The sequence below is a fragment of the Hippocampus comes genome, unplaced genomic scaffold (genome assembly GCF_001891065.2).
Source record: "Hippocampus comes isolate QL1 unplaced genomic scaffold, H_comes_QL1_v1.1 scaffold35, whole genome shotgun sequence".
Classification (NCBI taxonomy): Eukaryota; Metazoa; Chordata; class Actinopteri; order Syngnathiformes; family Syngnathidae; genus Hippocampus; species Hippocampus comes.
This window is the reverse complement of record NW_017805279.1, coordinates 399896-423127: the sequence shown is the minus strand read 5'-3', so window position 1 is coordinate 423127 and position 23232 is coordinate 399896. Positions and strand designations below refer to the sequence as shown.

Sequence of the window (23232 nt, the reverse complement as noted above, 5' to 3'; positions counted from 1 at the left end):
GCTTCACACAGAGGCTTGCTGATCTCTTCCGCCATCTAGTGGAAGCAGGTGCAAAACCGAGTACGTCTGTCTACCATTTTCTGTCGGGTTTTGCCCTCTTGAGCTAAAGTCCACCCTGGACTTGTGCGTGTCTCACCAGGGGCAATTTTTCCAGCAACATGTCCACCATGGCGCCGCTGCCGTACAGCTGGAAGGCAGCGGCCTTCTTGGCCATCTGCTCCGCCTCGGCGCGGCCCTTGGCCTCCACGGCGTATGCCTCTGCCTCGCCTTTCATCTGCCGCCGGGAAAAAAAAAAAAAGTTGGTGTGTATTACTGAAAAAAAAAAAGATAACATTGAAAAAATTTGCAAATTTTTTTTTCGTCACCCTGATGGACTCAGCCTCCGCTTCCGCCTCCATGATCAGCTTGAGACTGCGAGCACACAAAAAGAGGCAACAAAAAGTCAGTAAAGTCAAAAATGGTGAAATTGTTGGCAAAACAGGCGCGACTGACCGCTGGGCCTCGGCCAGCTTCTCCAGGCGGTACTTCTCGGCCTCGGCGGGTTTCTTGACCTTGGCCTCCAGCTCCTTCTCCTTGCGCGTGATCTCCTGCTCTTGCAGCGTGATCTGCTGGCTGCGCTCCACCACCTGCACTTGCATGCGCTCCTCCTCGATGCGCTGCTTGGTCTTGGCTACCTGCAGCTGGTAGGCCATCTCCGACTCGGCCTTCTTGGTGTTCACCTGCATGTCATACGCCGCCTTCTTCAGCTCGTAGTCGCGCTGCGCCTTGGCCATGTCGATCTCGTTCTTGTACTGCGCCGAGACCTTCTCCTGCATGGCGTGTGCCTCCTTTTTTTTTTTTTTTAAAGAAAGCAAATACAAGTCAGCATAAGTTTACGAGAACAGCTGAAGTTTATTTGCGGCACTTGGATTGTTGGCTGGTGTGTGCAAACTCACATTTAACACAAGAGTCTGAATGTGACTTGTTTATTCTGAAGGCAGCCACGTTGCCAGTTTGTAAGTAAATAACGAATTCAATATCTGAAGCGAAAAGTAAGCAAACGGCTCAGGAAAAGCCGACTAGAACAGCTGAACTTTATTTGGGGGTAATTGAGTTGAATCAACTCAAGTTCTGCATTCTCATTTGCAGTGCATTTTTTTTTCCTCAAATGGGGCGACGAAGTGAATCTGCTCACCCTCATGACGGCGTCCCTCTTGTTGAGCGCCTCGCCGATGCGAGCGTCTTTTTGCACCTGCGCCGTGCGACCCTTCCCCAGGGAGTGCAGGTAATCCTGAGCAACAATCACAACAAAACATACTTCATAAAAACACACAATGGATTGCAACTTGGAAAAAAACAGCGGTTTCTTTTATGTTTAATATGTGGGGCGGTATTTATGGGGTGGGGTGGGGGGGGGGGTCAAAGTGTCACTGCACTGACGCAACCACCGACCTGGTCGTCATGCACGTCTTTGAGCGTGTAGCTGACCACGCTGATGCCCATGTTGAGCAGGTCAGACGACGCCACTTTGAAAACCTGCTCAGAGAACTTCTTGCGGTCCTTGTAGATCTCCTGCGAAAAAAAAATGAGCGCATAATAAATCGCAATCACGAGTCCGGCCCTCGTTTCAAGTCACCTCGACAGTCAGGTGCGCGATGATGGCCCTCTGGTGTCCCTCCAGCGTCTCCAAGGCAATGTGCGCTATCTCCGCCTCCGACTTGCCCATGAACATCTGGCAGGCGGCGGCTAGCATCTGCTTGTTCTGACCCTGAATCTTCATCTATGGAGAAATTGAGATTTAAAAAAAAAAAAAAAACGTATTGTGAAGACAAAATCTGCCGAGTCTCTTCAGGGCTGAGTCGAGCTTCCACCTGACCTGTGCGATGCCCGTGACGGAGATGGGCACGCCATGGCGGGTGTACACTTTGTCGCTCTTGACGTTCAGGGTCAGGGTGTTCAGCGAGATCCTGAGATTGTTAGTCCATGATAAAAAAATATGTAAATGTATATTGTGATATTAGTTTGAGAAACACCTAGATGGACAGCTCAATACACTGTTCCACTGCACAATATTTTTGTGTTAACCTTCCAAAGATTGGGGGGCAATGAGTGGCAATTTTTGGCATGGGCATTATAGGCGGACACACAGGGCAACATTAATGGGTGTGTGGGGGGTTCTGTTTCCTCAAAGTTAATAAATCTCTTCTGTTGCTATTTTTGTAGATCTTTAAAGCTGTGTAATTTTTGCTACCTCTGCAACTTCTGAATGCAGGGGATAACGAAGACCCGGCCACCGGCGATCATCAGCGGTGGGGAGCGACAGAAGCCTGGGATGTGGTGGGCGGCAGGAAAAAAAAAAAACAAAGACATTGTCTAAGAAGATACAAAAAAATTCTAAACAACACAGCCATTGAAAGTTTGCAGGGGTTCCAGTTTGAGAGCCGCTGCCGTCGTGCATGATGAGAGGGAGTTACCTGACACCACCATTGCTTCGTTGGGCCCACAGGTGTAGAACATGTCGGTTGGTGCTCCTGGAGCCTGAAAAGCAAACTCATGTACAAAGAGGACCGCAGGATGGCTTTCTTCTTAGTGTACTCATTACGAGAAAGGATACGAGGGCGTGCATTGATAACAATCGTGTATTTAAAACGCACGCCCTGTTTGAGTACTTCAGAAAAGTGTATTGTGAGCTGCTAAATGTAGTTGGTATGTTTCAATATTTACACGTAAAACCAAAGTATAGACACAATTGTGTATAAGATTAATACAAAAATCAACCTATAATTTCTAGTGTTTATATGACTAAAATAGACCCAATAGACGCATTTCCAGTATTTGTTTTACTGCGTAATCTTTGTAATGATGACGTATTTACGCAATGACGTCGTCAACGTCATTGAGCGCCTTTCAGCAACAAATAGATCCGTCTTTCGCAAGATCCCCGGAAAAAAAATACTTGGGAACACTAGGGGGAGTTAGCAAATTGCATTTTATGTCAAATATCGAAATTAGCACAAAACAAATTGTGAGAGGTTTACCAAACAAAGAGAAAAGATGATTGAAACCTACCTTCGAAGGAAGAGCTGAACGGGGTTTGCGTTTGTGTGGATGAGACAAGGACAGCGTAGACGCGTTGCAGGTGGTCGAGTCGCAAAATAATAATGATAAACAGTAACCGATGCGCTCGGTTGGAGCAGACGGTACAGAAATGATGACGTAAATTCCCGGTGGCCGTCGATCGAATGACGCTTGACTCTTTTCTAACGAGGATGTCCGACGAGAAAAGTGTGTTATGTCGCCCTCAAAAGGCCAAATGAGGAATCACAGCAACAGTACGCCGTGTGGCTCGAGCACTTGCTGGTGCTTTTTTTTTTTTTTACCGTTTTTCATGTGTGTTTAACCTGTAGCATAGGTAATATACTCTTAAAAACAGAAATTCACGCTTATTTTACATTTATATGTTGCCTATTCCCATGTTTTTAATATGCAAAATGTTACGTTTTAAGTCATTGCACCTTTAAACTCCCATTTTCTGGGTATTTCGAGCTTTAATTTCACTTGTTTTGAGAACCGTTGCCCCTCATATTTAAAGGTTTCGTCATTTATTCACATTTTTCAGCAGTAATGTATTAATTCTGATAGTACAGCAGAGAAGCCCTTGTGTTCCCCGACCACCTGCCACGGTTATTTCGTGAACACATAATCAATCACACGGAAAGCGTCTGTATCCAAATAGAGCGCCAGCTGGCGGCTTCGGGCAATATTTACCGAAAGCAGCCGAAGATTCCCGAGCGTCGCCGAGTCCCTGAAGGCGCACAAAGGCGGCATCGTCGTGGTCGTCGTTACGCTGAAAGTCTCGCTCTTGCTCTCCTCGTCTCTCTCATTCTCTCGTTTTCTCCAGATGGCCGCCGTGCTGTGGTGCTTTCAGCTTGGACGAGCTTGTTGAAAGAGGGAAAAGGTGATTTCCGCACACAAATAAGGAACACTCTGCGTCCTCGTTTCTCCAATACGACGGAAGGTAACAACCAACTATTACACTGCAGCACCTTGTACTGAAACGAATGCACGATTAGCATTTCGTACTCTTGGTTTTGGGGCGGATTGTCATTTCAAGCATCTTCATACCACCACGAAGCATCTACACACACAATGGACTTTTTATAAAAAGTCACACATGCATTCATTGCCTCTGTTTATTGATTATGGGATGAACATGTGCCACGCATGCATTCATTGCCTCTGTTTATTGATTATGGGATATATTTGTATGAACATGTGCCACATTATTTTTGCTTTTGAAGACTTCTCATCCAAAGTGTTCTTTACCATGCCCTAATATAGCCTATAGATAAAGACATACATATCATTATTTATTTGCTTGCTACAAACACAGGATGCCCCCACCCCTGACTCCCCTCCTCCGTCCATAAACTCATAATGCACATATTTGACCATAACTGCACTCCCATCTTCCTCCATCTTTCTTCCATCTGGGACCCCCCTCCGCTGAGTGGGGCGGGACAGGCAGCAGGCATGCTGGTCCCGACACACCCTTGGCTGCAACACTGGCTGCATGGAGGAAGATGAAGAGGAAAAAGATGAGGAGGAGGCGAGGCCTCGCGGAACAAGAGAGGACTGAGCGAGCCGTTTGTTTAAATGGGATTGAAGCATGCTAAAATGGCGTCTGATTTTCAGGGGTTATGAGAAAATGTAACGTGAGCAACTGTGGTGGAATTGTAATTGTACCTTGACTTGCTTGCTTTGCGGTGCGAGCCAAAATTTTAGGTGAGAGAGAGCATCGACACTCAATTGAAGTGGACAAAACAATTTAGCAATGAGCAATTTAGGTACTAAAATAGCCTCAAATGTGAGGGCGAGAGGGCCTCAGTCACCGATGCACTGTCAGCCATTGGGACAACCCGCCAAACCAACATGCAAAATGAAAACGCTTTCAAGGAGCTGCCCTCGACCTCAACTCACAGCCAAATGCTCACACGCAGATAAACCAGACTCACTAGGCCATGCCTCTTAAACATATCCTTTTTTCAAATAACGAATATTCACATACACCCAAAAAAAACTGAGAATCCAACTGAGTGTAAGTGGAGAGTGATGGAAGCCCTACACCTCTTCCTCCTCCTCCTCGCTGAGTGACTGACTCGGCCGGATGGAAGCTGCCGACGTCAACAAAGCGGTGCTAATTGCAGCTAATTGGCAGGGGAGCAATGACCACCCGTCAAGAGGGAAGCGTTTAGCCAGCATGCATTTGGTACCTGGGCCTTCAGTGGCGACTTCATCAACCTCTTCTTGGGGGGGGGAACCCTCAGTCTAAAGCTTCCATATGTGTCAAGAACATTTATTTATTTATTTTTTTACATATATTCTAATATAGGATCACATCAGTTCATTATAAATGAGTAGCAATGGCCAAAATATTACGAAAATATACGAGGCATATATCACATGATTATGAATTTGTCTTACAGGCTTCATGAATTATGCATAAAATATGTCCTCTCAATTGCACAATATTGATTTTGGCTGATATGTGACACCATATGCCAATAGTTAATCAATCCTACTCTGACAGGGATAGTTATTTTTCTAAATATGTAGATTGTGTCTATGGTGTATTATCTAATAAACTTTTCTGTTTCTTTTTTTTCCCCCAGCCTGCGTGTTGAAGATGAGAGGCATGGCGTGTGTGTTGCTTAGCAACCTGCTCTGCACGGGTAAGCCTCTCGGCTCACTGGGAAGACGCTCATTTTACAAATCCACCGTGTTCCACTTAAGTGCTCCCCCCTCACCGTATTTTGTGCAAACTCAGCATATCGACCCCCCCCCCTCCCAGCCCCCTCCTCCCTCATGCACTATTGTGAGCTGTCGCGACATTTCAAAGGCTCCGGCACCAGGAATGCTTTCAACTTATTTAAAGATCAAATACAAGTAAACGATGCCACGATTTGTTAAATTTAACTATCTCAAACCTTTATTGTCATTTTCAGCTGCATCAGCGTCCTTTAAAGGTAAGCTTGACCTCCACCAAAGTTTGGCAACAGCACAACTGGGATATTGTTCACTGAGATAATGTTGATAAAGGTGAGCATAGGGGATGAAAAATTATCAAAATGGTCAACATACTCAGCTCAGTTCAACTTTATTTTTATAGCATTTTAAAAACAAGAAACAGCAAATACAATGAAAACAGCAGGGCCCCAAAACTGAACTCTGTGGAACACCAAATGACAATGGGGCAGACTTACTAACTAAACTATATTTTCCAGTCAAGGAAGAGCACAGGACGGCCTTCTTCGGTGAAGACATCCACATCGACATCCCGGCTGGTGACGTCGGCCAGGTGGTCTTCCGTCCCAAGACCAACAAGAGCGTGGAGGTGCCGCTCCTTCGTGCAGGAAAAGTGTTGCACCGACGAGCTCGTCTCAATCCCTATGGCCACCTAGTGCTGGACGACGTGCAGGAGGAAGACGAGGGCGTCTACGTGGTCAGCAGGAATGAAGGCGTGCTTCGGCGCCTCACTCTTGACGTCCGAGGTAAACAACAACAAGGGGAAAAAAATGGACAAAAGAGTTCACATCAGCCTCGTATATTTGGGTTTTTTTTGTTTGTTTGTTTTTGTCTTTAGATTGTGCCGTGGAGGAAGTGGTCAAGTACGGAGACACTTACTACATCCACTTGAACCAGGTGCAAGGTCCAATCAGCTTGGAGTTCAGGTACGCTTACCTTGATGTTGTTCACAAAAAAAAAAACAAAAAAACAAAAACCCTTGCCTAACCCTAAACCATAAATTCTAAACCCTAACCCAAATCCTAACCCCAACCTTCAAAATCTTCGACACTGGAAGTTTCCCCTCTTGATCCACTCTCTGATCCCCATCGCCGCTCAGGCCCGGTCCTGTCCGCCACGTCAACCATTCGGACTTCCTGCACGCAACCGAACCTCCGGCCGCACTACTCTTCCGGCACACGCTGGTGCTGGCCGACGCCTACGCCGGACGCCTGAGTGTGACCGACAAGAGCGTGGCGCTGCACTCGGTCAAGATGGCTGACGAGGGCAGTTTCACCGTGCGCGACCACGAGGGGAAAGTACGAAGGAGGAACTGCCTTCATGTGCGAGGTGAGGCGGAAACCCATGCCTGTTATACACTACAAGTCCCCTTTAACGTTTCCCTTGCGACCGCAGAGCACCAGGACTTCCTGCACCCTTCCAATGGAGCCGACATGACCGTAAAACTCTACCTGGACCACGGCGAAGTAAATGTGGTCTACAGGCCCAAATCCGGCCACCAGGACCGTCCGATCCTGGAGCGAGGCGTTCTGGTGACACCGCCGGAATCCCAGCTGGCAGGCCGCGTCAGCGTGGACGGCTCGGAACTGCTGCTGAGGAAGGTGCGAGGGTCTGACGAGGGCGTCTTCAAAATCACGGACCTGGCAGGGTTCCCCGTGGCTCACGTTTACGTGGACGTGGTTGGTAAGAAATAGGGTTACGATAGTTTGGGGTTTTGCTATATAGTGTTTATTTCATATTTTTTATTTTTAATTCCATTAGACTGAATTGGTTTTAAAAGTGGGTTTGTTTTTATTGTTTTCAAAAGGGTCAGCGGTAGTATAGTGTACTTCTCCCCAAAGACATATTTCCTCACAGACATATATTTTTTTATCCTCTGTGGAAAATATTACTGTGGCTTACTCAGTTGTTGTGACCGTCTTCTTTGTGTAGATAGTACATTTGCCTGCATTATACCGCCCCCTGGTGGAGCTGCATAATTAATGAAATCGTTTTGAATTATTTAAAACCTATTTATTGTGTGATTGATGTATGTTTTTAATATAGCGCATTACTTTAGAATTGTTTTATTTCAAACAAAAAATGTTCCAGAACATTTTTGCATATGAATTGACAACTGTGATTAAGCTCCACCTTTTGCGATGTCGCCGGGCAGCCTCCAAGCTGCCGCCGCTGACGTTGGCCGTGCTGTCGCTGCTGAGCCTGCTGGCCTTCATGCTGCTGCTGTGCTTGCTGTCGTGCCTCTACAAGGTGCACAAGAGGAACGAGAAGAACAAGAAGCTGACGCTGCTCGCCCAGCAGGCCGGCAAGGGCGAGGAGGGCGAGGCCTTTCGACAGGTAATGCCTCGCCGTACCGTCTCGTGCCTGGTGGCCGCCGGTGCGGTACGTGAATTTGGAAAGAAAAAAAAAACAAAAACAGACCATATTTGAGTTTTGAAACGCACAGGTCAGTTGTACGTACTTGAGGTTATTTTTAGAGCACTTAAAAGAAAATGCAGCCGCAACAAAGTGTGGCACGTAAATAGAATCAAATATAAAATACGACTATTATTACTGCGACTATAACGACGACTGTCATTACTGATAATAATACCCAAAAAAAAAAAAAAAATCAACTGACTTATCAATAAAATTACAAAAGTATCATCTTAGTTTCAAAATTGAAGATTTGTCATTGAGGGAAACCAAAAAAACGTGTTAAATTGTTATTTCTACGTATTTATTTTTACACATAATATCCTGTATACAAGTCACTGATGGTGTCGTGGTACACTGGCCGGAGTTGTGTGCGGGCGGCGTGGGATCGGTTCCCACTCAGCGATGGCGTGGGTGTGAATGGTCGTTTGTCTCTATATGTGCCCGCTGCGACTGGCTGGCGACCGGTTCAGGGTGTAGTCCGCCTTAATGTAATGAATTGACCAATGACTTTATGTAATTAGAACATGTGAAATATAAATGTAACAATATTTAGTTTCACAATAGTATAATCATAATACGAATGATGAATACGATTCATTCTTTTTTTTTTAATGCGTGATTTCTAGGTGAATTTTAATTAGTTGACAATAACTTCATTATGTAATGCATTTAAATGCATTAAAAAAAATTCTGACATTGTTTGGTGTTCATATTTTCAAGAAACCAAATTATTGAAGGAGTTCCACGAATGAGAAACAAAATAAAACCGTAAATTCATTTTCATCAAGCCATTTCAACCTCGGGAAAAAAATGGCTGCTGAACCCTTTCAGGGACGGCGGTTACTACAGTGGACAGCTTATCATGTTATCAGGTTATAGGGTGCATGAAAGGGTTAATGCAACAAATGTCGCAGGAGTCCTGATAGTGCGAAGGCTTTCATTAAAGAACGGATTGGCAGCGCCGCTGCGTACTTTGCCCGCCCCGGTTGACCGATTTGGTTGTGGTGCTTAATAACGTTATCGCCTGTGCCTCTGACTTTAAGGAGCGTCAAGTGGGAGCGTCTTCCCGGTGAGACAACCGTGTTGTGGCTTCCTTGTTTCTGCTCTTCGTCTTCCAGCTAAATGTCCCGTAGATGAACTTTTCTGGCAAATGAAGATCCCCCCCCGCGATCAACCGCCCGCCCGGTTGAATTGTCTCAAATCCAAACGCAGTTGTGAACGCATGAAATTGTAGCGCTGTGATGGATGTTGACCAGCCGGGCAGGTACCGAGTTGATCCACGGACTCATTTGGCAAAAAGTCCAGAAAGTGAACATGAGCGGATCCGAAACTAAATGTCATTGGGATCCCGACAAGCTGCTCGGTTGCGCAGTCGTGCGTCTTGAGGGAGAACCAGGTCGGAAAAAAAAAACCCCAAGACAAACTACTATCACCATTTCAATGTACTTGCTGACTGCAATTCTTCCTCCTCACCCCAAATACTGCACACGTTCAAACATTCTCACTTCAACATGAAATAATCTTCATCGTGAATCAGTTACAAAGCAATCACGTTTCCTTTTCAAAATCTTGCCACATGAAATTTAGACACTCAACCATGTTGAAATGGTTCTGTCCTGTTTAGCTACTTGCTAGTATTGAAAAGTTCCACACTATTCACCCTTCCTTCCTTCCTTCCTTCCTTCTTTCCTTCCTTCCTTCCTTTTTGCCACCCTTCATTTTTTCCCCATCCTTCCTTCCATCCCTCTCTTCCTTCCTTGCTTCACTCCCTTCCTTCCTCAATTCCTTCCTTGCTTTCTTCTTTCCCTCCCCTTTTTTCATCCGCCCTTGCTTCCTTCCTTGCTTCTTTCAGCCCCTTTGTTTCCCCCGTCTTCTCTTTTCCCTTCGTTCGCTGTCGCAGTTGAAGCTTGGTCAGAGTGCGTGTGCGTGTGTGTGTGTGTGTGTTTGTCTTGTCATGTCACTTCCTGTGGATTGCGTTTTTGTCCTTTTTGGGTCCATGTCCGTGTGTGTTTAGCTGGCAAGTGAAACTGTGATTGTGTTGGTCCTCTGCTGTTGTGTTGGGTGTTGTGTTCACATAGATATGAATCAAAAAGCTGTTGTGCGCTCTCATCTCCGTGCGGATCGTATCCCAAACGTTGAAACGAGGCTTCACTGTATGTGAGTGTGTCCTTCTGTGTTTGTGGACCCCAGTCACTCACATTCTGCGTGTGTGTGTGTGTGTGTGTGTGTGTGTGTGTACAGGTGGTCCATGAGGCATACAGCAGGTTCACAGAAGAGTCACTCGCGCAGTCGACGTGCAACAAACCAGCTGAGGACTCCGACGTCACCATCAAGGTCAGTGTGACCGTCATAGGGGTGTCAAGCCTGTTTTTAGGGGGTGTGCTACAGCACCCCGAAAGTAGATCCAAGCACTCTCCCTCAAAAAAATAAATAAATAAATTGAGGTTTTAAAATTGTAATTACCGTGTAGCATTTTTTGTTCACAAGCCAGAGAAGTGTTCAAACCATACAGTGCTTGGTGGAAATGTTTTTGCCAACAAAAGTACCGTACCCACTTTTGCCTCAAAACTGAATTCAATCACTTGATCACTTCCACTTCTTCTCGACTGAGCCACGAGCCGAGAGTGAGTCGGCTAGTATTATAGTTTAAAAAAGAAATGTTAATTTAGGGCAACATTGATCAGCCCTGCAATGAAGAGACAATTTCAACACCATATCTTGTGTTGGTGCATGTGTGCGAGGAGAGGAATGAATCTATAAATAATGTTGGTGGGTTGTGTTCATAAATGAATGATGCCTTCCCCCGCCCCCCCAGCTGACCTGAATTTGGACGACTTCCTGTTCTGTAAACTCTTCCCTCTTGTGCCTCCTCCACTCGACTTCATCTTAAAAAAAAATACACTGTGTTTGTATGACGTTAGCAGCTAAGCTAATGTAGCAGCTAAGCTAGTGTCAGATTACACATGGACATCCAAACTTCTTCAATCAATCCCATTCCTGTCTTTGGCTCAGGGTGTGGAGGTTTCCAAAGCGGGCGGCTACAAGGCGCTCACGTCAGACACCAACTTCCTGGAGATGAGCGACTCCGGAGTCGACTCGGGCCTGCCCCCAGACAGCGATACAGACGCCACCGTGACCTTTGCCTCCCACAAGCCTCTCCTCGACGCTCATTTCCCGAGCCCGGTGTCCGAGAGAGATCTCCCGGACGGCCTGGCAGCCGCGACGGTGCCCGACGGAGACGTCCGAACCCCCGTCGATCCGCCCACTGGCGATGAAACGGCGGCCGAGGGCGGAGAAGCTGAGCAAAAGGAGGACGCGTCACAGAGCACCTGAAAGGTAGCATTAGCATCCATCCAGTGGCGAGCTATTTTGAGGGAAGCACAATCACCGATCCGGACATCAGTGTCAACTACAACAAAGGGTTTTCAAACTTTTGGGGTCCAAAGACCCTCTAATAATCCTAAAAGCAATTCAACCTTAAATTTAGACCTTGAAAAATATTTTTTTTCTGGAACATGTCAACCGAAATATCGAACATCATAGAAAGGAACCAAATTGAGTAACAACATGTCTGTGAACAAAGAGGAGCTAGTTTGTAAAAGCACAATCAGTGTTGACAACTTAGCGATTTGTAGCGACTTTTCCGAACTCTCCAGCGACTGTGAACCATGCTAGTTAGCCGCCTGCGTCACGACGTCATTTATTTCACCAATCGTGGACGCGCTAACTCTCGCACTTGGTTGCAAAGAATGATTTCAAAACTGTGTTATAACAAAGCTGAATTTGTTGATGAGTGGCACATGTAAATTTGATATCCTACTGGAAGTTTTGCCTTCTATAAGAGACCCTCTTCATGAGCACATTTTGCAAATCCTTCCTCTACCGAGCCATGGTCACTGAAATTTTTCCAAAGGTGTGAAAAATGATTTTGCCGACCACTGGGGGTCCAGGCACCCCACTTGACGACATGACCTCGAGCACAATACCGACCTAAGCGCGACATCAGAAGAAGAACAAAACAACTGTGTGCATGCCTTCAACACAAGCACTCGTCGTTGACTATAGAGTAGTTGTCCAATCACACTGCATGTGAGCCACAAACTAAACCGCTTCCGTTGAGGTCTCCGTCTCTGGGGATTTGGTGGAAACAACTCCAAATGGAGATTGAGCAGCCAATCATGTTGACCAAAATTGTGGCTAATTGAACTCCGGCTTGCACAGAAGCTTCTGGAATCACCGGACGTCAAGGACTCACTCGAGTTACATGACGTGAGTCGAGACAGTTTTAGGGTTAGCCCACATTGAAAACATATTGGATGTATGACCGATTGAGTGATCACGACTTCCTAGCCGTAGACGAAATGATCCAATTATCTCGTCGCTAAAGTCAATTGGAGCAGCATCAGGGAATCACATTTTAAATATTGGAACGTGTGTGTGTGTGTGTGTGTGTGTGTGTGTGTGTGTGTGTGTGTGTTAGTGAATGGGTGTTTCGATCAAATTAGATGTCAGGCCCCGACAAGGATAAGCACAACATTTTGAAGAGATTGAGCAGCCAATCATGTTGACCAAAATTGTGGCTAATTGAACTCCGGCTTGCACAGAAGCTTCTGGAATCACCGGACGTCAAGGACTCACTCGAGTTACATGACGTGAGTCGAGACATTTTTAGGTTTAGCCCACATTGAAAACATATTGGATGTATGACCGATTGAGTGATCACGACTTCCTAGCCGTAGACGAAATGATCCAATTATCTCGTCGCTAAAGTCAATTGGAGCAGCATCAGGGAATCACATTTTAAATATTGGAACGTGTGTGTGTGTGTGTGTGTGTGTGTGTGTGTGTGTGTGTGTGTGTGTGTGTGTGTGTGTGTGTGTTAGTGAATGGGTGTTTCGATCAAATTAGATGTCAGGCCCCGACAAGGATAAGCACAACATTTTGAAGAAAGTAATAATCACCCCGCAAGCTAGTAGCAGCTAATGTAAATACGTCTGTGAACGTACTGTTTACTAATGTTAAAGGATTGATTTTTCTATGGCATGTTTCTTATATATATACATATACCCACAATGATATATAGATAAGTGGAAATGCTTGAGCTTGACTAATGTAAGCAATATATCTGATAGCACTGATTGATTTGAAATGAAATTGTCCTTACCGATGGTTGTGAATACAAACATTTTTCTTCACTCTGCATGCTTTTCCTCAATTTGGGCATTTAGCGGAATTTTTATTTCGACACAATCTTTGACTCATGCACTTATAAGCATATGTAAATACATATTATCTATTTCGAAACGTCAAAAGTTGCCCTCGTCCTATTTGGAAAATCTGAGTGTTCTTTCCCTTTCTGATGCTAATTATTTAGCAACGGCTGTTTTGCTACTCTGAAAGTCTTGGTTGTGGATTAGCAAAAATGAGTAACATTGGTAATAGTTAATTTTGTTGTTTAAAATCAAAGAACTTTTGACTTTTAAACATTAAACACATTGGGCTCGACATTAGCCGCCAAAGCCGCCGCCATATTGGTCAGGGCAGGTCTCAACTATGTGCATGGACGCGATGCCTTATGACATTTTCCGATTATTTTTTAACACATATTTTTTAAATGTGAGTTACTCGCACACATAAACACGTTTCTTTTTTAACATTAACATATCAGCGCATGCACTTGTTGAAGTCGTAAAACGAGTACAGACTTCATGAAATATTGTCATTGATGTAAATCTATTCTTGATTCAAGATGAAAGCCTGAAATTAGATTTTGCGTCACTCAAGAAGAGATGATTTCACACTATATTAATTGTGTCGAAGTATTCCCACGTAGTGATTTGTACAGTTACGGAGCAAACATGGATGTACACAATGTTCACGAGGTGTCACCAGTTCACACGTGTTTTATTTTTTTGAGACTGTCAACTGCTTTGTGTGCATGCGATGCCAAGTCTTATTGATGAATGTTTCATACTGCTTCATATTTCTTTTTAACTCAACCACTTTGTTGTACAGCCACAAACAAACGCTCCATTGTCACTTGGAAGAACCATTTCACATTTCTACACTCTGTATGACCTTTTGCATCCTGCCGAGAGTTTTGTAGTGCTTATGTTTTTCTGTCATGAATGAATAATTCAGAATAAATGAAATTTCAGTACGATGTTTCCCAGTTGGCATCTTTTTGAAGTTGAATCACCTTGTGTCGGATTATTCTATTAAAATGGAAATTATTTCTACCTCCCACATATACACAATCGCTTTAGGATGTCTCTTTTTAGTTCTTTTTATGATGTACTGCTAAAGTGTACGAAAAGTCGAAAATGTACTTGCCGAGTTCACGAAATGGTACTCTGCGTTCTATATATTGAAAAACAGACTGAGAGGTACAGATATTTAATACAGTTTGGGTCCTTAAATCCGTTCCATGATACATATCTTCAGATGTGCTGCATTGTTTTGCCATCCTATAACTAAAATGGAGGAATTTGCTTTTTATCTTTTCTAATTTCTCTATTTTCAGTGGATGTGCTTTGTTTTCATTGTTCTTGTTTCTTCATCAAGTGCTTCTGTCCAAGTATAAATAATCCTAATCAATAATTTCATGAGTACTAGCAATATCCGAAGGATACTTTTACTTTCACATTTCTCGTGCCCTTTGTTCAGTTTTCGCAGGCAGGTGTTTGACCTCATTTAAAAGACGCGGGGCCCCTTTAAGAAGGGGCGCGTCCTCGCTGAAAACGACCTGGCTGCCGGCCAATCGGGGAGGAGCCGGACGTGACGTCTGAAGAGCGCTAGGAAATCGCTGTCCCGACGCGCCAAATTTCAAAGTACTTCCTCCCCGGAGGAAAGAAAGCGGATCGAGCAGAAGGCAGCCCGGAGGACGACGGCGGCCGAAGCCGAACATTCCCCCGTGGTTCGACGCCTGCTCGACGGTTATTGGGGAGAAGAGAAGTCCGTTAACTTCGGTCGGCTGTCGTCGTCGTAAGTGTCGCGTTTTGGCTGTTTTTGTCGGGGAGGAAGCGACGTCAGCTAGCTTTGGCAACGCCACCGACTTTTCGATCTCCATATGCACGTCCGAGCCGTACAAATTCAGTCAAAGTTAAAAAAAAAAATACAAATCAGACCTAATCAGCAATGTGTGTGATTTACAGTTATGTAATCACGTTTGACCTGATTGTGGGGGTGGGGGTTCCGGTGAAGTTTTTTTTTTTTTTGATCCAGAAAAAGTGACACTTGAACGGGTGGGCAAAAGTGGCCCGCGTGCTCGACACATCCCCTGAGACAAATTAAACAGCCACAGGAGCAACATCCACACACACACACACACACACATTTTTTCACAACAGAGGACTTTTCACCACAGTAAAGCAAATTTTATCTCAGATGTAAACACACACACAACATATATGTGTACTCTTTATTTTTATTCCAATAGTGCATAAGTATGAGAACACACTTATTTGACACTTCATATAGCCAGTGTAGAAAGAAAAAAAACGGGAAAGAAATTGCGAAATTTACGATCAGCATTCGCTTTCACTTACATCAATTTCTTGCATAATGTCTTTTAATTGCATCCTCCGTCTTTCATTTGTATTACTTTTATCCTGTCTTCAAGTGTTAAAGCTTTTCTTTTCTTAACTCCTTGGTCTGCAAAGGTCCGTTTTGTAGCCATTTCAGCAATGCAACGTTCGTGCTGCGTCTGAAACGAACAATAACAAATATTTAATGTACTACTGCGCATGTGTAAACCAGTGTGGTGGTTGCTGTTGTCTTTCCGAGCTAAGCAGTAGCAGTGGCTGTGGCAGGCTGAGTTTAGATTGCTTTTAGGCTTGTTTGCGTTGTAGTGAACCTTATTGCGAGGCAAGGGTGGAGAAAAGGATTTCGTAATACGCAACAGGGGGGCTTGTCGTTGTAGGGGGAAGCAGAAAAGAGGGAATGGCTTTAATGCATGAAGATTTTTTTCACACTAGGCCTAGGGGTATTTTCGCACATGTAGGTTTCGTTGTTGAGGAGTTTCACTGTAATCTAAAAACTACTTTTACATTGCATGACTTCAAACAGGATTTTCTCCGGAGGGAAGGTTGCAATGGCGAAACAGAAACTGCAAGACTCGAAGAAAGACGGACACCCTTGAAAATGTACGTCCTGCATGAATTATTTATTGCCAGAATATTACATGTATCACTTCAGGCCCCAGTTGTAGCATGCAAACATCACTGGTATGATAATTGCTAATTGTTACTGTTTGCTTGTGTTGTAACTTGTACTAAATTGTACAACATAGCTGTAGATAATGGCAGCCTTCTATGCTGGCTTCACGGTTTTTCTTTTTCTTTCAGATTCTGTAGAGGGAGCACAAACCATGAATCATTAAGCTGAAAGGAACTTTTGTTTATTTAGCTTTTTTTTTTTTGACAGCCTATTCTTTACCCACAAACCTTCCTGCACAGAGCCCCCCCCCCCTGCCCCAGGCCAAGTGAGGATAGCTCATTTGCATAACTCATCAGCTCAGACAGCCTCATTTACACATGTCAGTCCACCCAGCTTCACATCAGATGCCATTCAGCCTACCGCAGATGCCTTCAACGTAATCATTTCCCACAAGCAGAGCGACTCCCCGAATGCAACGCGGTCCGCTGTAGCGCCGGGGAGGGCGGGGCGCGGCCGTCGGGCTTTTCCAGGACAAAAACGTCTGTCATGCTGTCGGGGGCGCAGCCGTGTTTCCAGCTACTCCGCATTGGCTCCTCGGCGGGGGGCTCGACGCGGGACCTGTACACCTTCAGGCCGGCACCAGGCCACTCTGTGTTCCGTCTGGGTCGGGCGGAAGAACTGTGCGATGTCACGCTGGACTCACCGGTCGTGTCGCGCGTCCACGCCGAGCTGCACGCCGAGCGCGAGCCCACCAGCAATGGCGGGGAGGAGGAGGGATGGAGGGTCCACATCAAGGACCGGAGCACTCATGGTGAGATGGGAACATAAGCACACATGTTGGTGAACAATTTTTTTTTTTTTTAAACGTGAATCCATCGACGCCACCACACAACATGAACAAAAACATGTCGACACAACCACTCAAAAGTGGAAAGAAAAAACATCGACACAAATGTGGCTCTCCAGGCACTTGGGTGAACGAGGTCCGCCTGCAGGCCGGCATCCAATGGGAGCTGTCGGACGGCGACGCGCTGACCTTCGGAAACCAGGCGGCTCCCGGCAGTCCCGAGTTCTACTTCCTCTTCCAGAAGGTCAAAGTTAGTCCGCTGGACTTTGACGCCATCACCGTTCCCAAGGTGAGACACGTGAAGGACCACCTCCAGATTTTCTCTTGTGCTCAAGATCCGCATTTTTGTCTTCTTTACCTTCAGGCCGGGACGTTTTCCTCGGACCTGCAGAACCGGATCAGAACCAACTCTGAGTGCAAGGCGGCGCCGGGTGTGGATCTGTCCAAGCTGTCCATCAACCGCGCCACCGTCATCCTCAACTCCATCGGCAGCCTGAGCAAGATGAAGGGCAGCGCCTGGACCTTCAGGAGGAGCCGCAGCCACGACGGCGCTGCCTCAGACCCGGGATCCTCTTCCCCGCCGCCGCCTTCTACGCCGCCGTCCGTCTCGCCCGCCGCCTCCTCGCTGGCTCCCAAGTCCCTGGGCCTAAAGTGCCTTGCCCCTAAGTCCTTGGCGCCCAAGCCCTTGGTGCCGGCCTCCAGGAGTCGCAGGAAGTCGGCTCACACAGTGCTGCTGGAAGACGAGAACTCGGACGAGCCCCGGAGTAGGATGGGTGAGGCTTGCCGCCAGCACGCGAAGATCATCATTTAAATTTGATGAATTCACGCTTGTTACGTTTTCATGATGTTGAACAGAGTTTTCTGGTCTGGTTGAGTCCCGGCAGGTCTGGAGGAGGAAGCGCAGCGATCGCAAGGCAGGAAGAAGCGTCGTCTCTATAAGTCCGCCTCGCATGATCTCTGCTCGCCGCCACCTCCTCCGCCATCTTCCCACCCGCGTCCCCACGAAGCCAAACCTTTTCCGGTGGGCATCAGAACCATCGGCAGCTTCCACGGCGCCATGACCAACACCCGCCTGGACCACCATTACCAGCACCACATGCCCCCTGCGCCACAGAGACAAGACCGCCAGGAGGCCACGGCGCCGCCACATCAATTTCAGAACACGGCCGCCTTCCGCCAGCAAAGACCCATGCTGTCGGCGCCGAGGGGCCGTCGGAGGGCTCACAGCTCGCCGGTTTTCTCACCCCTGGTGGTGGGAGGCGAGAGCTACAACCTGGCGTCGCCCTCGGTGAGGGTTTGCACGGCACCACGGGGCCGCGCGGCGTTCAACAGGTTCCACCAGCAGCCTAGGTAAGACTACGTGAGGTGCTCTTTCATTTTCGACATACAGCTGTGAATAGTGAAACTTGAGTAATTGACACATTCTAATACAAAAAAAAGGGGCTTTGGAGCCATCTATAGGCAGTTTTGAACTTTTACGAAGGGGGGTCAATTAGGGACCACATGACATGCATTTTAACTCCTATTCTGATATCTACCAAAAATAACATTCAGATAACTGATTGATTAACGTCTTGTGTCTTGTTTTTTTTTTTTTTTTTTGGTTTTTTTTTCTGGGGATAAAGAATACATGACCGTATGTGGTTTTGTATCCTTCGTCTGAATGTGTCCAACTATGTTCTTTTCAAGTTTATAACTACCGCAACACAGATGCTAATTTCTTTAGCCTGTTTATGGCATTTTGCATTGTGTGTTAGCTTTAAGCTATCACATGTAAAACAAAGTTAAGACCGTTTGATGAAATGCCCACTTTTTTTTAAACGTAAATTTCTACTGGGAGTAATTTTCACACCAGCGTTCCCTCCTCTCACTGATAACTTCCGCACAGCAGGCGTCGCGGCCGTCCCCGGAAACACCCACTTCCTCCTCGGCCCTCTCTACCCTCGCCATCCTCCTCGTCGTCATCCTCCTCCACTTCCTCGGCCTCGTCCTCCTCAGGCTCATCCTCATCATCCTCGTCGGACGAAGACGAGGAGGGGGAGCCGACAAAGGCCGTGCCGTCGGCTGGTGGGTCGGTGGAGCCGTGCGCGGCCCCACGCTGCCTGTTGCCCCAGCACGACCCGGTCCAGTGGATCCAGTGCGACGTGTGCGATGCTTGGTACCACATCGACTGTCTCCACGTGGACCGCAAGAAGCTGCTGAGGGACCCCAATGCTGACTTCCACTGCGGCTGCTGCTGAGAGCCACCGCAAACACTTGTTCATTTTCAACGTCCTCGTGCCTCCTTGGAAGAATCCAACGACTCAGGTGGGATTTTCCTGTCGGTCATGATGAAATTCGCCGATAAAGATGATTTTTTTCCCCCGCCTCAGCCTTAAATAAAACTTTAGGAAATGTCTACCCAGTGACTCAGAAAAACAGACATTATCCTTTACTTTCCTGAGGATGAAGGTGCTATGGACAATAATCTGTTGCCCCACTGCCATTCTACACAGGCAGCGCTGCCGTTTTTTGGAGACAGTAGCTCACAGGCCCATGTCATGGTGCTCTTCCTCACAGGCCACTTTATTAGGTACACCATTTTTTTTTAAGATTGACATCCATAAATTTTTATCACACTTTTTTTGGGGGGGGGGGGCAGCGGAATCTAAATGTTAATTGTATAATTTACAGTTTGTCCACAACATGACTTCAGTTGCACACTACCTTGAAAGAATATATCAACAATATTCGTCCCCAACAGCAGTCTGACTTATGAATTAATTAAAATTTTAGGGGACACCAAGATGTTCCCCTGCTGTACTTGGACTAGACATACCTGTAAATCAAAAATGAATGTCTTTGTAAAGGCAGTATTTTTTTTTTTTTTAATCTTAATGTTATTAAGTGGTGTACCTAATGGTGTCCAGTGATTCTCCCGTCTATTGGACCTCAACACGGGTTTCAGTTTTCAAATGGTTGGGGGGAGTAAAAAAATATATATATATTGGTCTGCACGGTCATTTTTGGTGCCCCCCTGTGGCTACATTGTGAAACTTCAGTCAATGTTAATCGTCTTAATGCTAATGAGGTGGTGGGCAAGCAATCTGTATAAGAAAAGAAATTGTTGATTGTCGGGACAGAGTGATGTGATTTTTCTTTGTTGACCAATCAGATTGCTTGTACTTCATATTCCACTCTGTCACTAGGGGGTGGCAGAGAGAAGTGGTAGACTTAAAAAAAAAATGTATTCGCCGAGCTGGCAATGTTTGAAGAAACAAATCAAGTGTTCAGAAGAGTTTCAAATGATCGCCCCCTAGTGCATTGGTGTACTTGCAAACAATAGGAACGTTTTAAGTGTGAGTTGTGTGTGAGATCTGCGTTGTGTGTTGATCCAGTAAACACAACAATGTTCATCATCTCTTTTGGCTAATTTGTCTATTTAGTGTAAACAAATCGAGCGCACCTTCACAGACTCGCTTCTCACTGACCTAACCAGTACCTCCAAAAAGCCACAAATTATTGCATCTGACGTTTTCATGTGATCCCAACATTAAGCAATGACATTATGACAAAAGTTTTCATTTCGTATACATCCACCGGAAATCATGATCCCACGCAGAGCGTTACAGTTGCTGAACAATAAAATCGATTCCGGCGTCCAAGTCGTACCTCCGCCGGCAAAGCAAGCTGGTTTTCAATCGCCTATTCCAATGTCTCTGGTAATTTTTCCTTCCAATGCCAAGCATTTCATGATGTCCTTGTAACTCATCCCGAGCCTGAAATAAAATTCGATCACCCCGTCCCAGTGGGTTCGAAAAGAAGGTGGGTTCGATTTTCGTATTCAAATGACCCGCAAGAACCCACGGCTACTTGGTGCGCACTTTCTATTTTGTGTAGCGGTCCATACAAAAATAATTCGTTCCCACAAAGTAGTTCCTGCTGCGTACATATTCGTTACAATGTGTTCACAAAGTATTTTTTTTCTCCCCACTTGTCATGTCTGAGACTCCGTACAATCACGAGTGAACTGTGTGCGCAAAATGCACGATTTTTCTTTTTTTCAGTTGAATTTAAAACCACACTTCGTAGTGTTGTTTCGTGAGAAAGATGTTTTTCATGTTCCTAGTGCCTTTTCAATGTTAACCACAAGGGGGCAGTGTTGTCTTGGTGCCAGATGTGCTCTTATTACTTGGAATGCCTCAGCGTGTGTGTGTGTGTGTGTGTGTGTGTGTGTGTGTCTGTGTGTGTGTGTGTGTGTGTGTGTGTGTGTGACTGATCTCAATAACATCTCCCTTCTCCATCCCACTGCTGGGTCCTCCTTTTATCTTCCCACTATGATGTCTTTAAAAAGCCTCCACTGGGCCCTAAAAGGATCATTGTGCTCTTTTGAAGGCTGTCTTACTGGAAGACAAAATGGGCGCCCCGATAAGGCTGCCACGATGAGTGTTGACCATCGCGGGATAAAGCCGCTGAGTACCATCCCCATCAATCCACTATTCCTTTACAAGACATAGTGATCACATGACGTGCGGTATTGATTTAGCCCTAAGGCTAGATGTTATGGCAGATTTATAACGCACACAAAAAAAAAAACTCGATTTTTCTTTCTAGTTAGCTTTGTTTATTGCACTCAAGTGAAGGTGCATTTACGGAAGTGTGACGATAACAGCTTTGGCCTACTCCAACTTGTTACCTGTCGGGAAATGAGATTTTACACTTTTTCCTCCACTGTCCCCATGTCGACCTTTAGCGTGCCCTGCTCCCCCTGCTACACACCCACACACATACGTTAATAACGTCATTAATAATTTCTCTGTACAAGCGACCTCAAAGTGAGCTGCCATATGAAAGGAGGAGGGAGGGGCTCCCCCCCCCCCGGGCGACGACGCGGTCCCCCAAAAGCTGAGAATTAATTGGCCTTTCATCCGGTGCTTCGCATTGGTCTCAAAAGACGCTAAAAGATGAAAAACGCGCAGCGTGAAAAGTTCAACACAACAAGCGCGCAGAAGCCAACAAAAGCACATTTAGCAACATCTTAACCTGTGCACACGTTTGGGAACATTTGCAAAGGAGCAAGTCATTCTCCCTGGGATACTGTTACAGATGACTTTTATATATACCGGCACTGAATTGAAGTTCATTATTCATGAGGTTAAATATTTCAACAGGACATTAAGGCTTTGCATTCCAACAAGAACAATTGTTGTTTCGGGGTTCTGGGGTTACTATTGTACGTACCGAGTCATAAAAGTCACTACTCGTGTTTCTACACATAGTTCATCTGCACTTGAAAGATGAAAGTTTGTTGGTGAACTTTTAATGACGAGCAAAATGTCCCGGCCGCTTTGAACGTGAGCCGCGTGGTCGCGCTCCTCGAGTGAGTTCAGCCTTGCGTCAGTCGCCGCGAAAAGAAGAGACAATGTTTGCCTTAGACGCGACGTGACAGAGTTGGCGAGGGGACGCCTTTGTGATGCTCTCTTCATGTGGAGACCACCCAGGAATAGAAAAAAAAAGTGCTGCTGGACTCCGCAGGATAGTAGTACTTCTTTGCTGCTTCACATTTTGTTGTGTTTGTTTTGTTAATTCTAAGCATTGATTTGATCACAGGTTGAAACATGTACATGTAAGGTGCAGGTACCATTGTTGTCCACTTGGGGTCACCATTCCCACGGTCCCCTTTGAAATACAGTAGCTGTGACTTTTGAGTGTGTTTGTGTGTGTCTGGCTTAAGAAGGTGGGGCCGAAACTGGTGAGTGACATGGGTGTCAGCGAGTGATAGTTTAAAGTTGGATGTTGTGAGCTCAGGTTAGCAGCTAGCCGTTAACCGGATATCCCGTTTTCATGTTGACTGGGTGCCAGCCCACCTCCTTTTACTTAAAACAGTTTGACCATGCGTGACAGTTTTTGCTAGCATGCTATTTAGGGTAGCATGCTATCTCATACAGCTGGTGAGCCTCATGTTCAAGCCGATTTGTTTGTGTTAAATCTTGAACCGATCGTATGTATTTGTTTGTGTAACACGGGTTCATGATTGTGTACATGTA

General features: G+C 45.8%; 3 protein-coding genes across 12 annotated transcripts in view; 2 read left to right on the top strand and 1 right to left on the bottom strand.

Moving 5' to 3' along the window:
* Positions 1-3296, bottom strand: part of flot1a (flotillin 1a) — a 7070-nt gene extending 3774 nt beyond the window's left edge. The window contains exons 1-10 of one of the 3 annotated variants that reach the window (XM_019870770.1): positions 3018-3296; positions 2454-2517; positions 2231-2306; positions 1856-1946; positions 1616-1759; positions 1432-1551; positions 1175-1270; positions 493-827; positions 366-411; positions 137-274 (exon numbers count right to left, since the gene is read on the bottom strand). In XM_019870770.1, the coding sequence (XP_019726329.1) occupies positions 137-274; positions 366-411; positions 493-827; positions 1175-1270; positions 1432-1551; positions 1616-1759; positions 1856-1946; positions 2231-2306; positions 2454-2496 (1089 nt within the window). In that variant the 5' untranslated portion in view covers positions 2497-2517; positions 3018-3296. The remainder of the gene's footprint in view (positions 1-136; positions 275-365; positions 412-492; positions 828-1174; positions 1271-1431; positions 1552-1615; positions 1760-1855; positions 1947-2230; positions 2307-2453; positions 2518-3017) is intronic. The other 2 variants (XM_019870768.1, XM_019870769.1) reach the window with 2 other exon arrangements.
* Positions 3297-3540: 244 nt separating this feature from the next.
* Positions 3541-11748, top strand: LOC109516382 (uncharacterized). 3 transcript variants are annotated; one of them, XM_019870892.1, is made up of 11 exons: positions 3542-3997; positions 5652-5711; positions 5985-6005; positions 6264-6530; positions 6623-6710; positions 6884-7113; positions 7180-7467; positions 7940-8121; positions 9246-9271; positions 10444-10536; positions 11215-11371. In XM_019870892.1, exons 2-11 carry the CDS (start codon positions 5666-5668, stop codon positions 11279-11281), a joined length of 1308 nt encoding a protein of 435 aa, XP_019726451.1. In that variant the 5' UTR covers positions 3542-3997; positions 5652-5665; the 3' UTR covers positions 11282-11371. The 3 variants fall into 3 exon arrangements, with proteins under 3 accessions (XP_019726452.1, XP_019726451.1, XP_019726450.1); XM_019870891.1 differs by lacking the exon at positions 9246-9271 and having other exon boundaries at positions 3544-3997; positions 11215-11748; XM_019870893.1 differs by lacking the exons at positions 10444-10536; positions 11215-11371 and having other exon boundaries at positions 3541-3997; positions 9246-9602.
* Positions 11749-15040: 3292 nt separating this feature from the next.
* Positions 15041-20990, top strand: tcf19l (transcription factor 19 (SC1), like). 6 transcript variants are annotated; one of them, XM_019870898.1, is made up of 8 exons: positions 15100-15186; positions 16270-16346; positions 16627-16738; positions 16817-17170; positions 17326-17495; positions 17571-17979; positions 18082-18556; positions 19095-20990. In XM_019870898.1, exons 4-8 carry the CDS (start codon positions 16906-16908, stop codon positions 19444-19446), a joined length of 1671 nt encoding a protein of 556 aa, XP_019726457.1. In that variant the 5' UTR covers positions 15100-15186; positions 16270-16346; positions 16627-16738; positions 16817-16905; the 3' UTR covers positions 19447-20990. The 6 variants fall into 6 exon arrangements, with proteins under 6 accessions (XP_019726461.1, XP_019726460.1, XP_019726458.1 ...); XM_019870900.1 differs by having other exon boundaries at positions 16548-16738; positions 18091-18556; XM_019870899.1 differs by lacking the exon at positions 16270-16346 and having other exon boundaries at positions 15079-15186.
* Positions 20991-23232: the final 2242 nt, after the last annotated feature.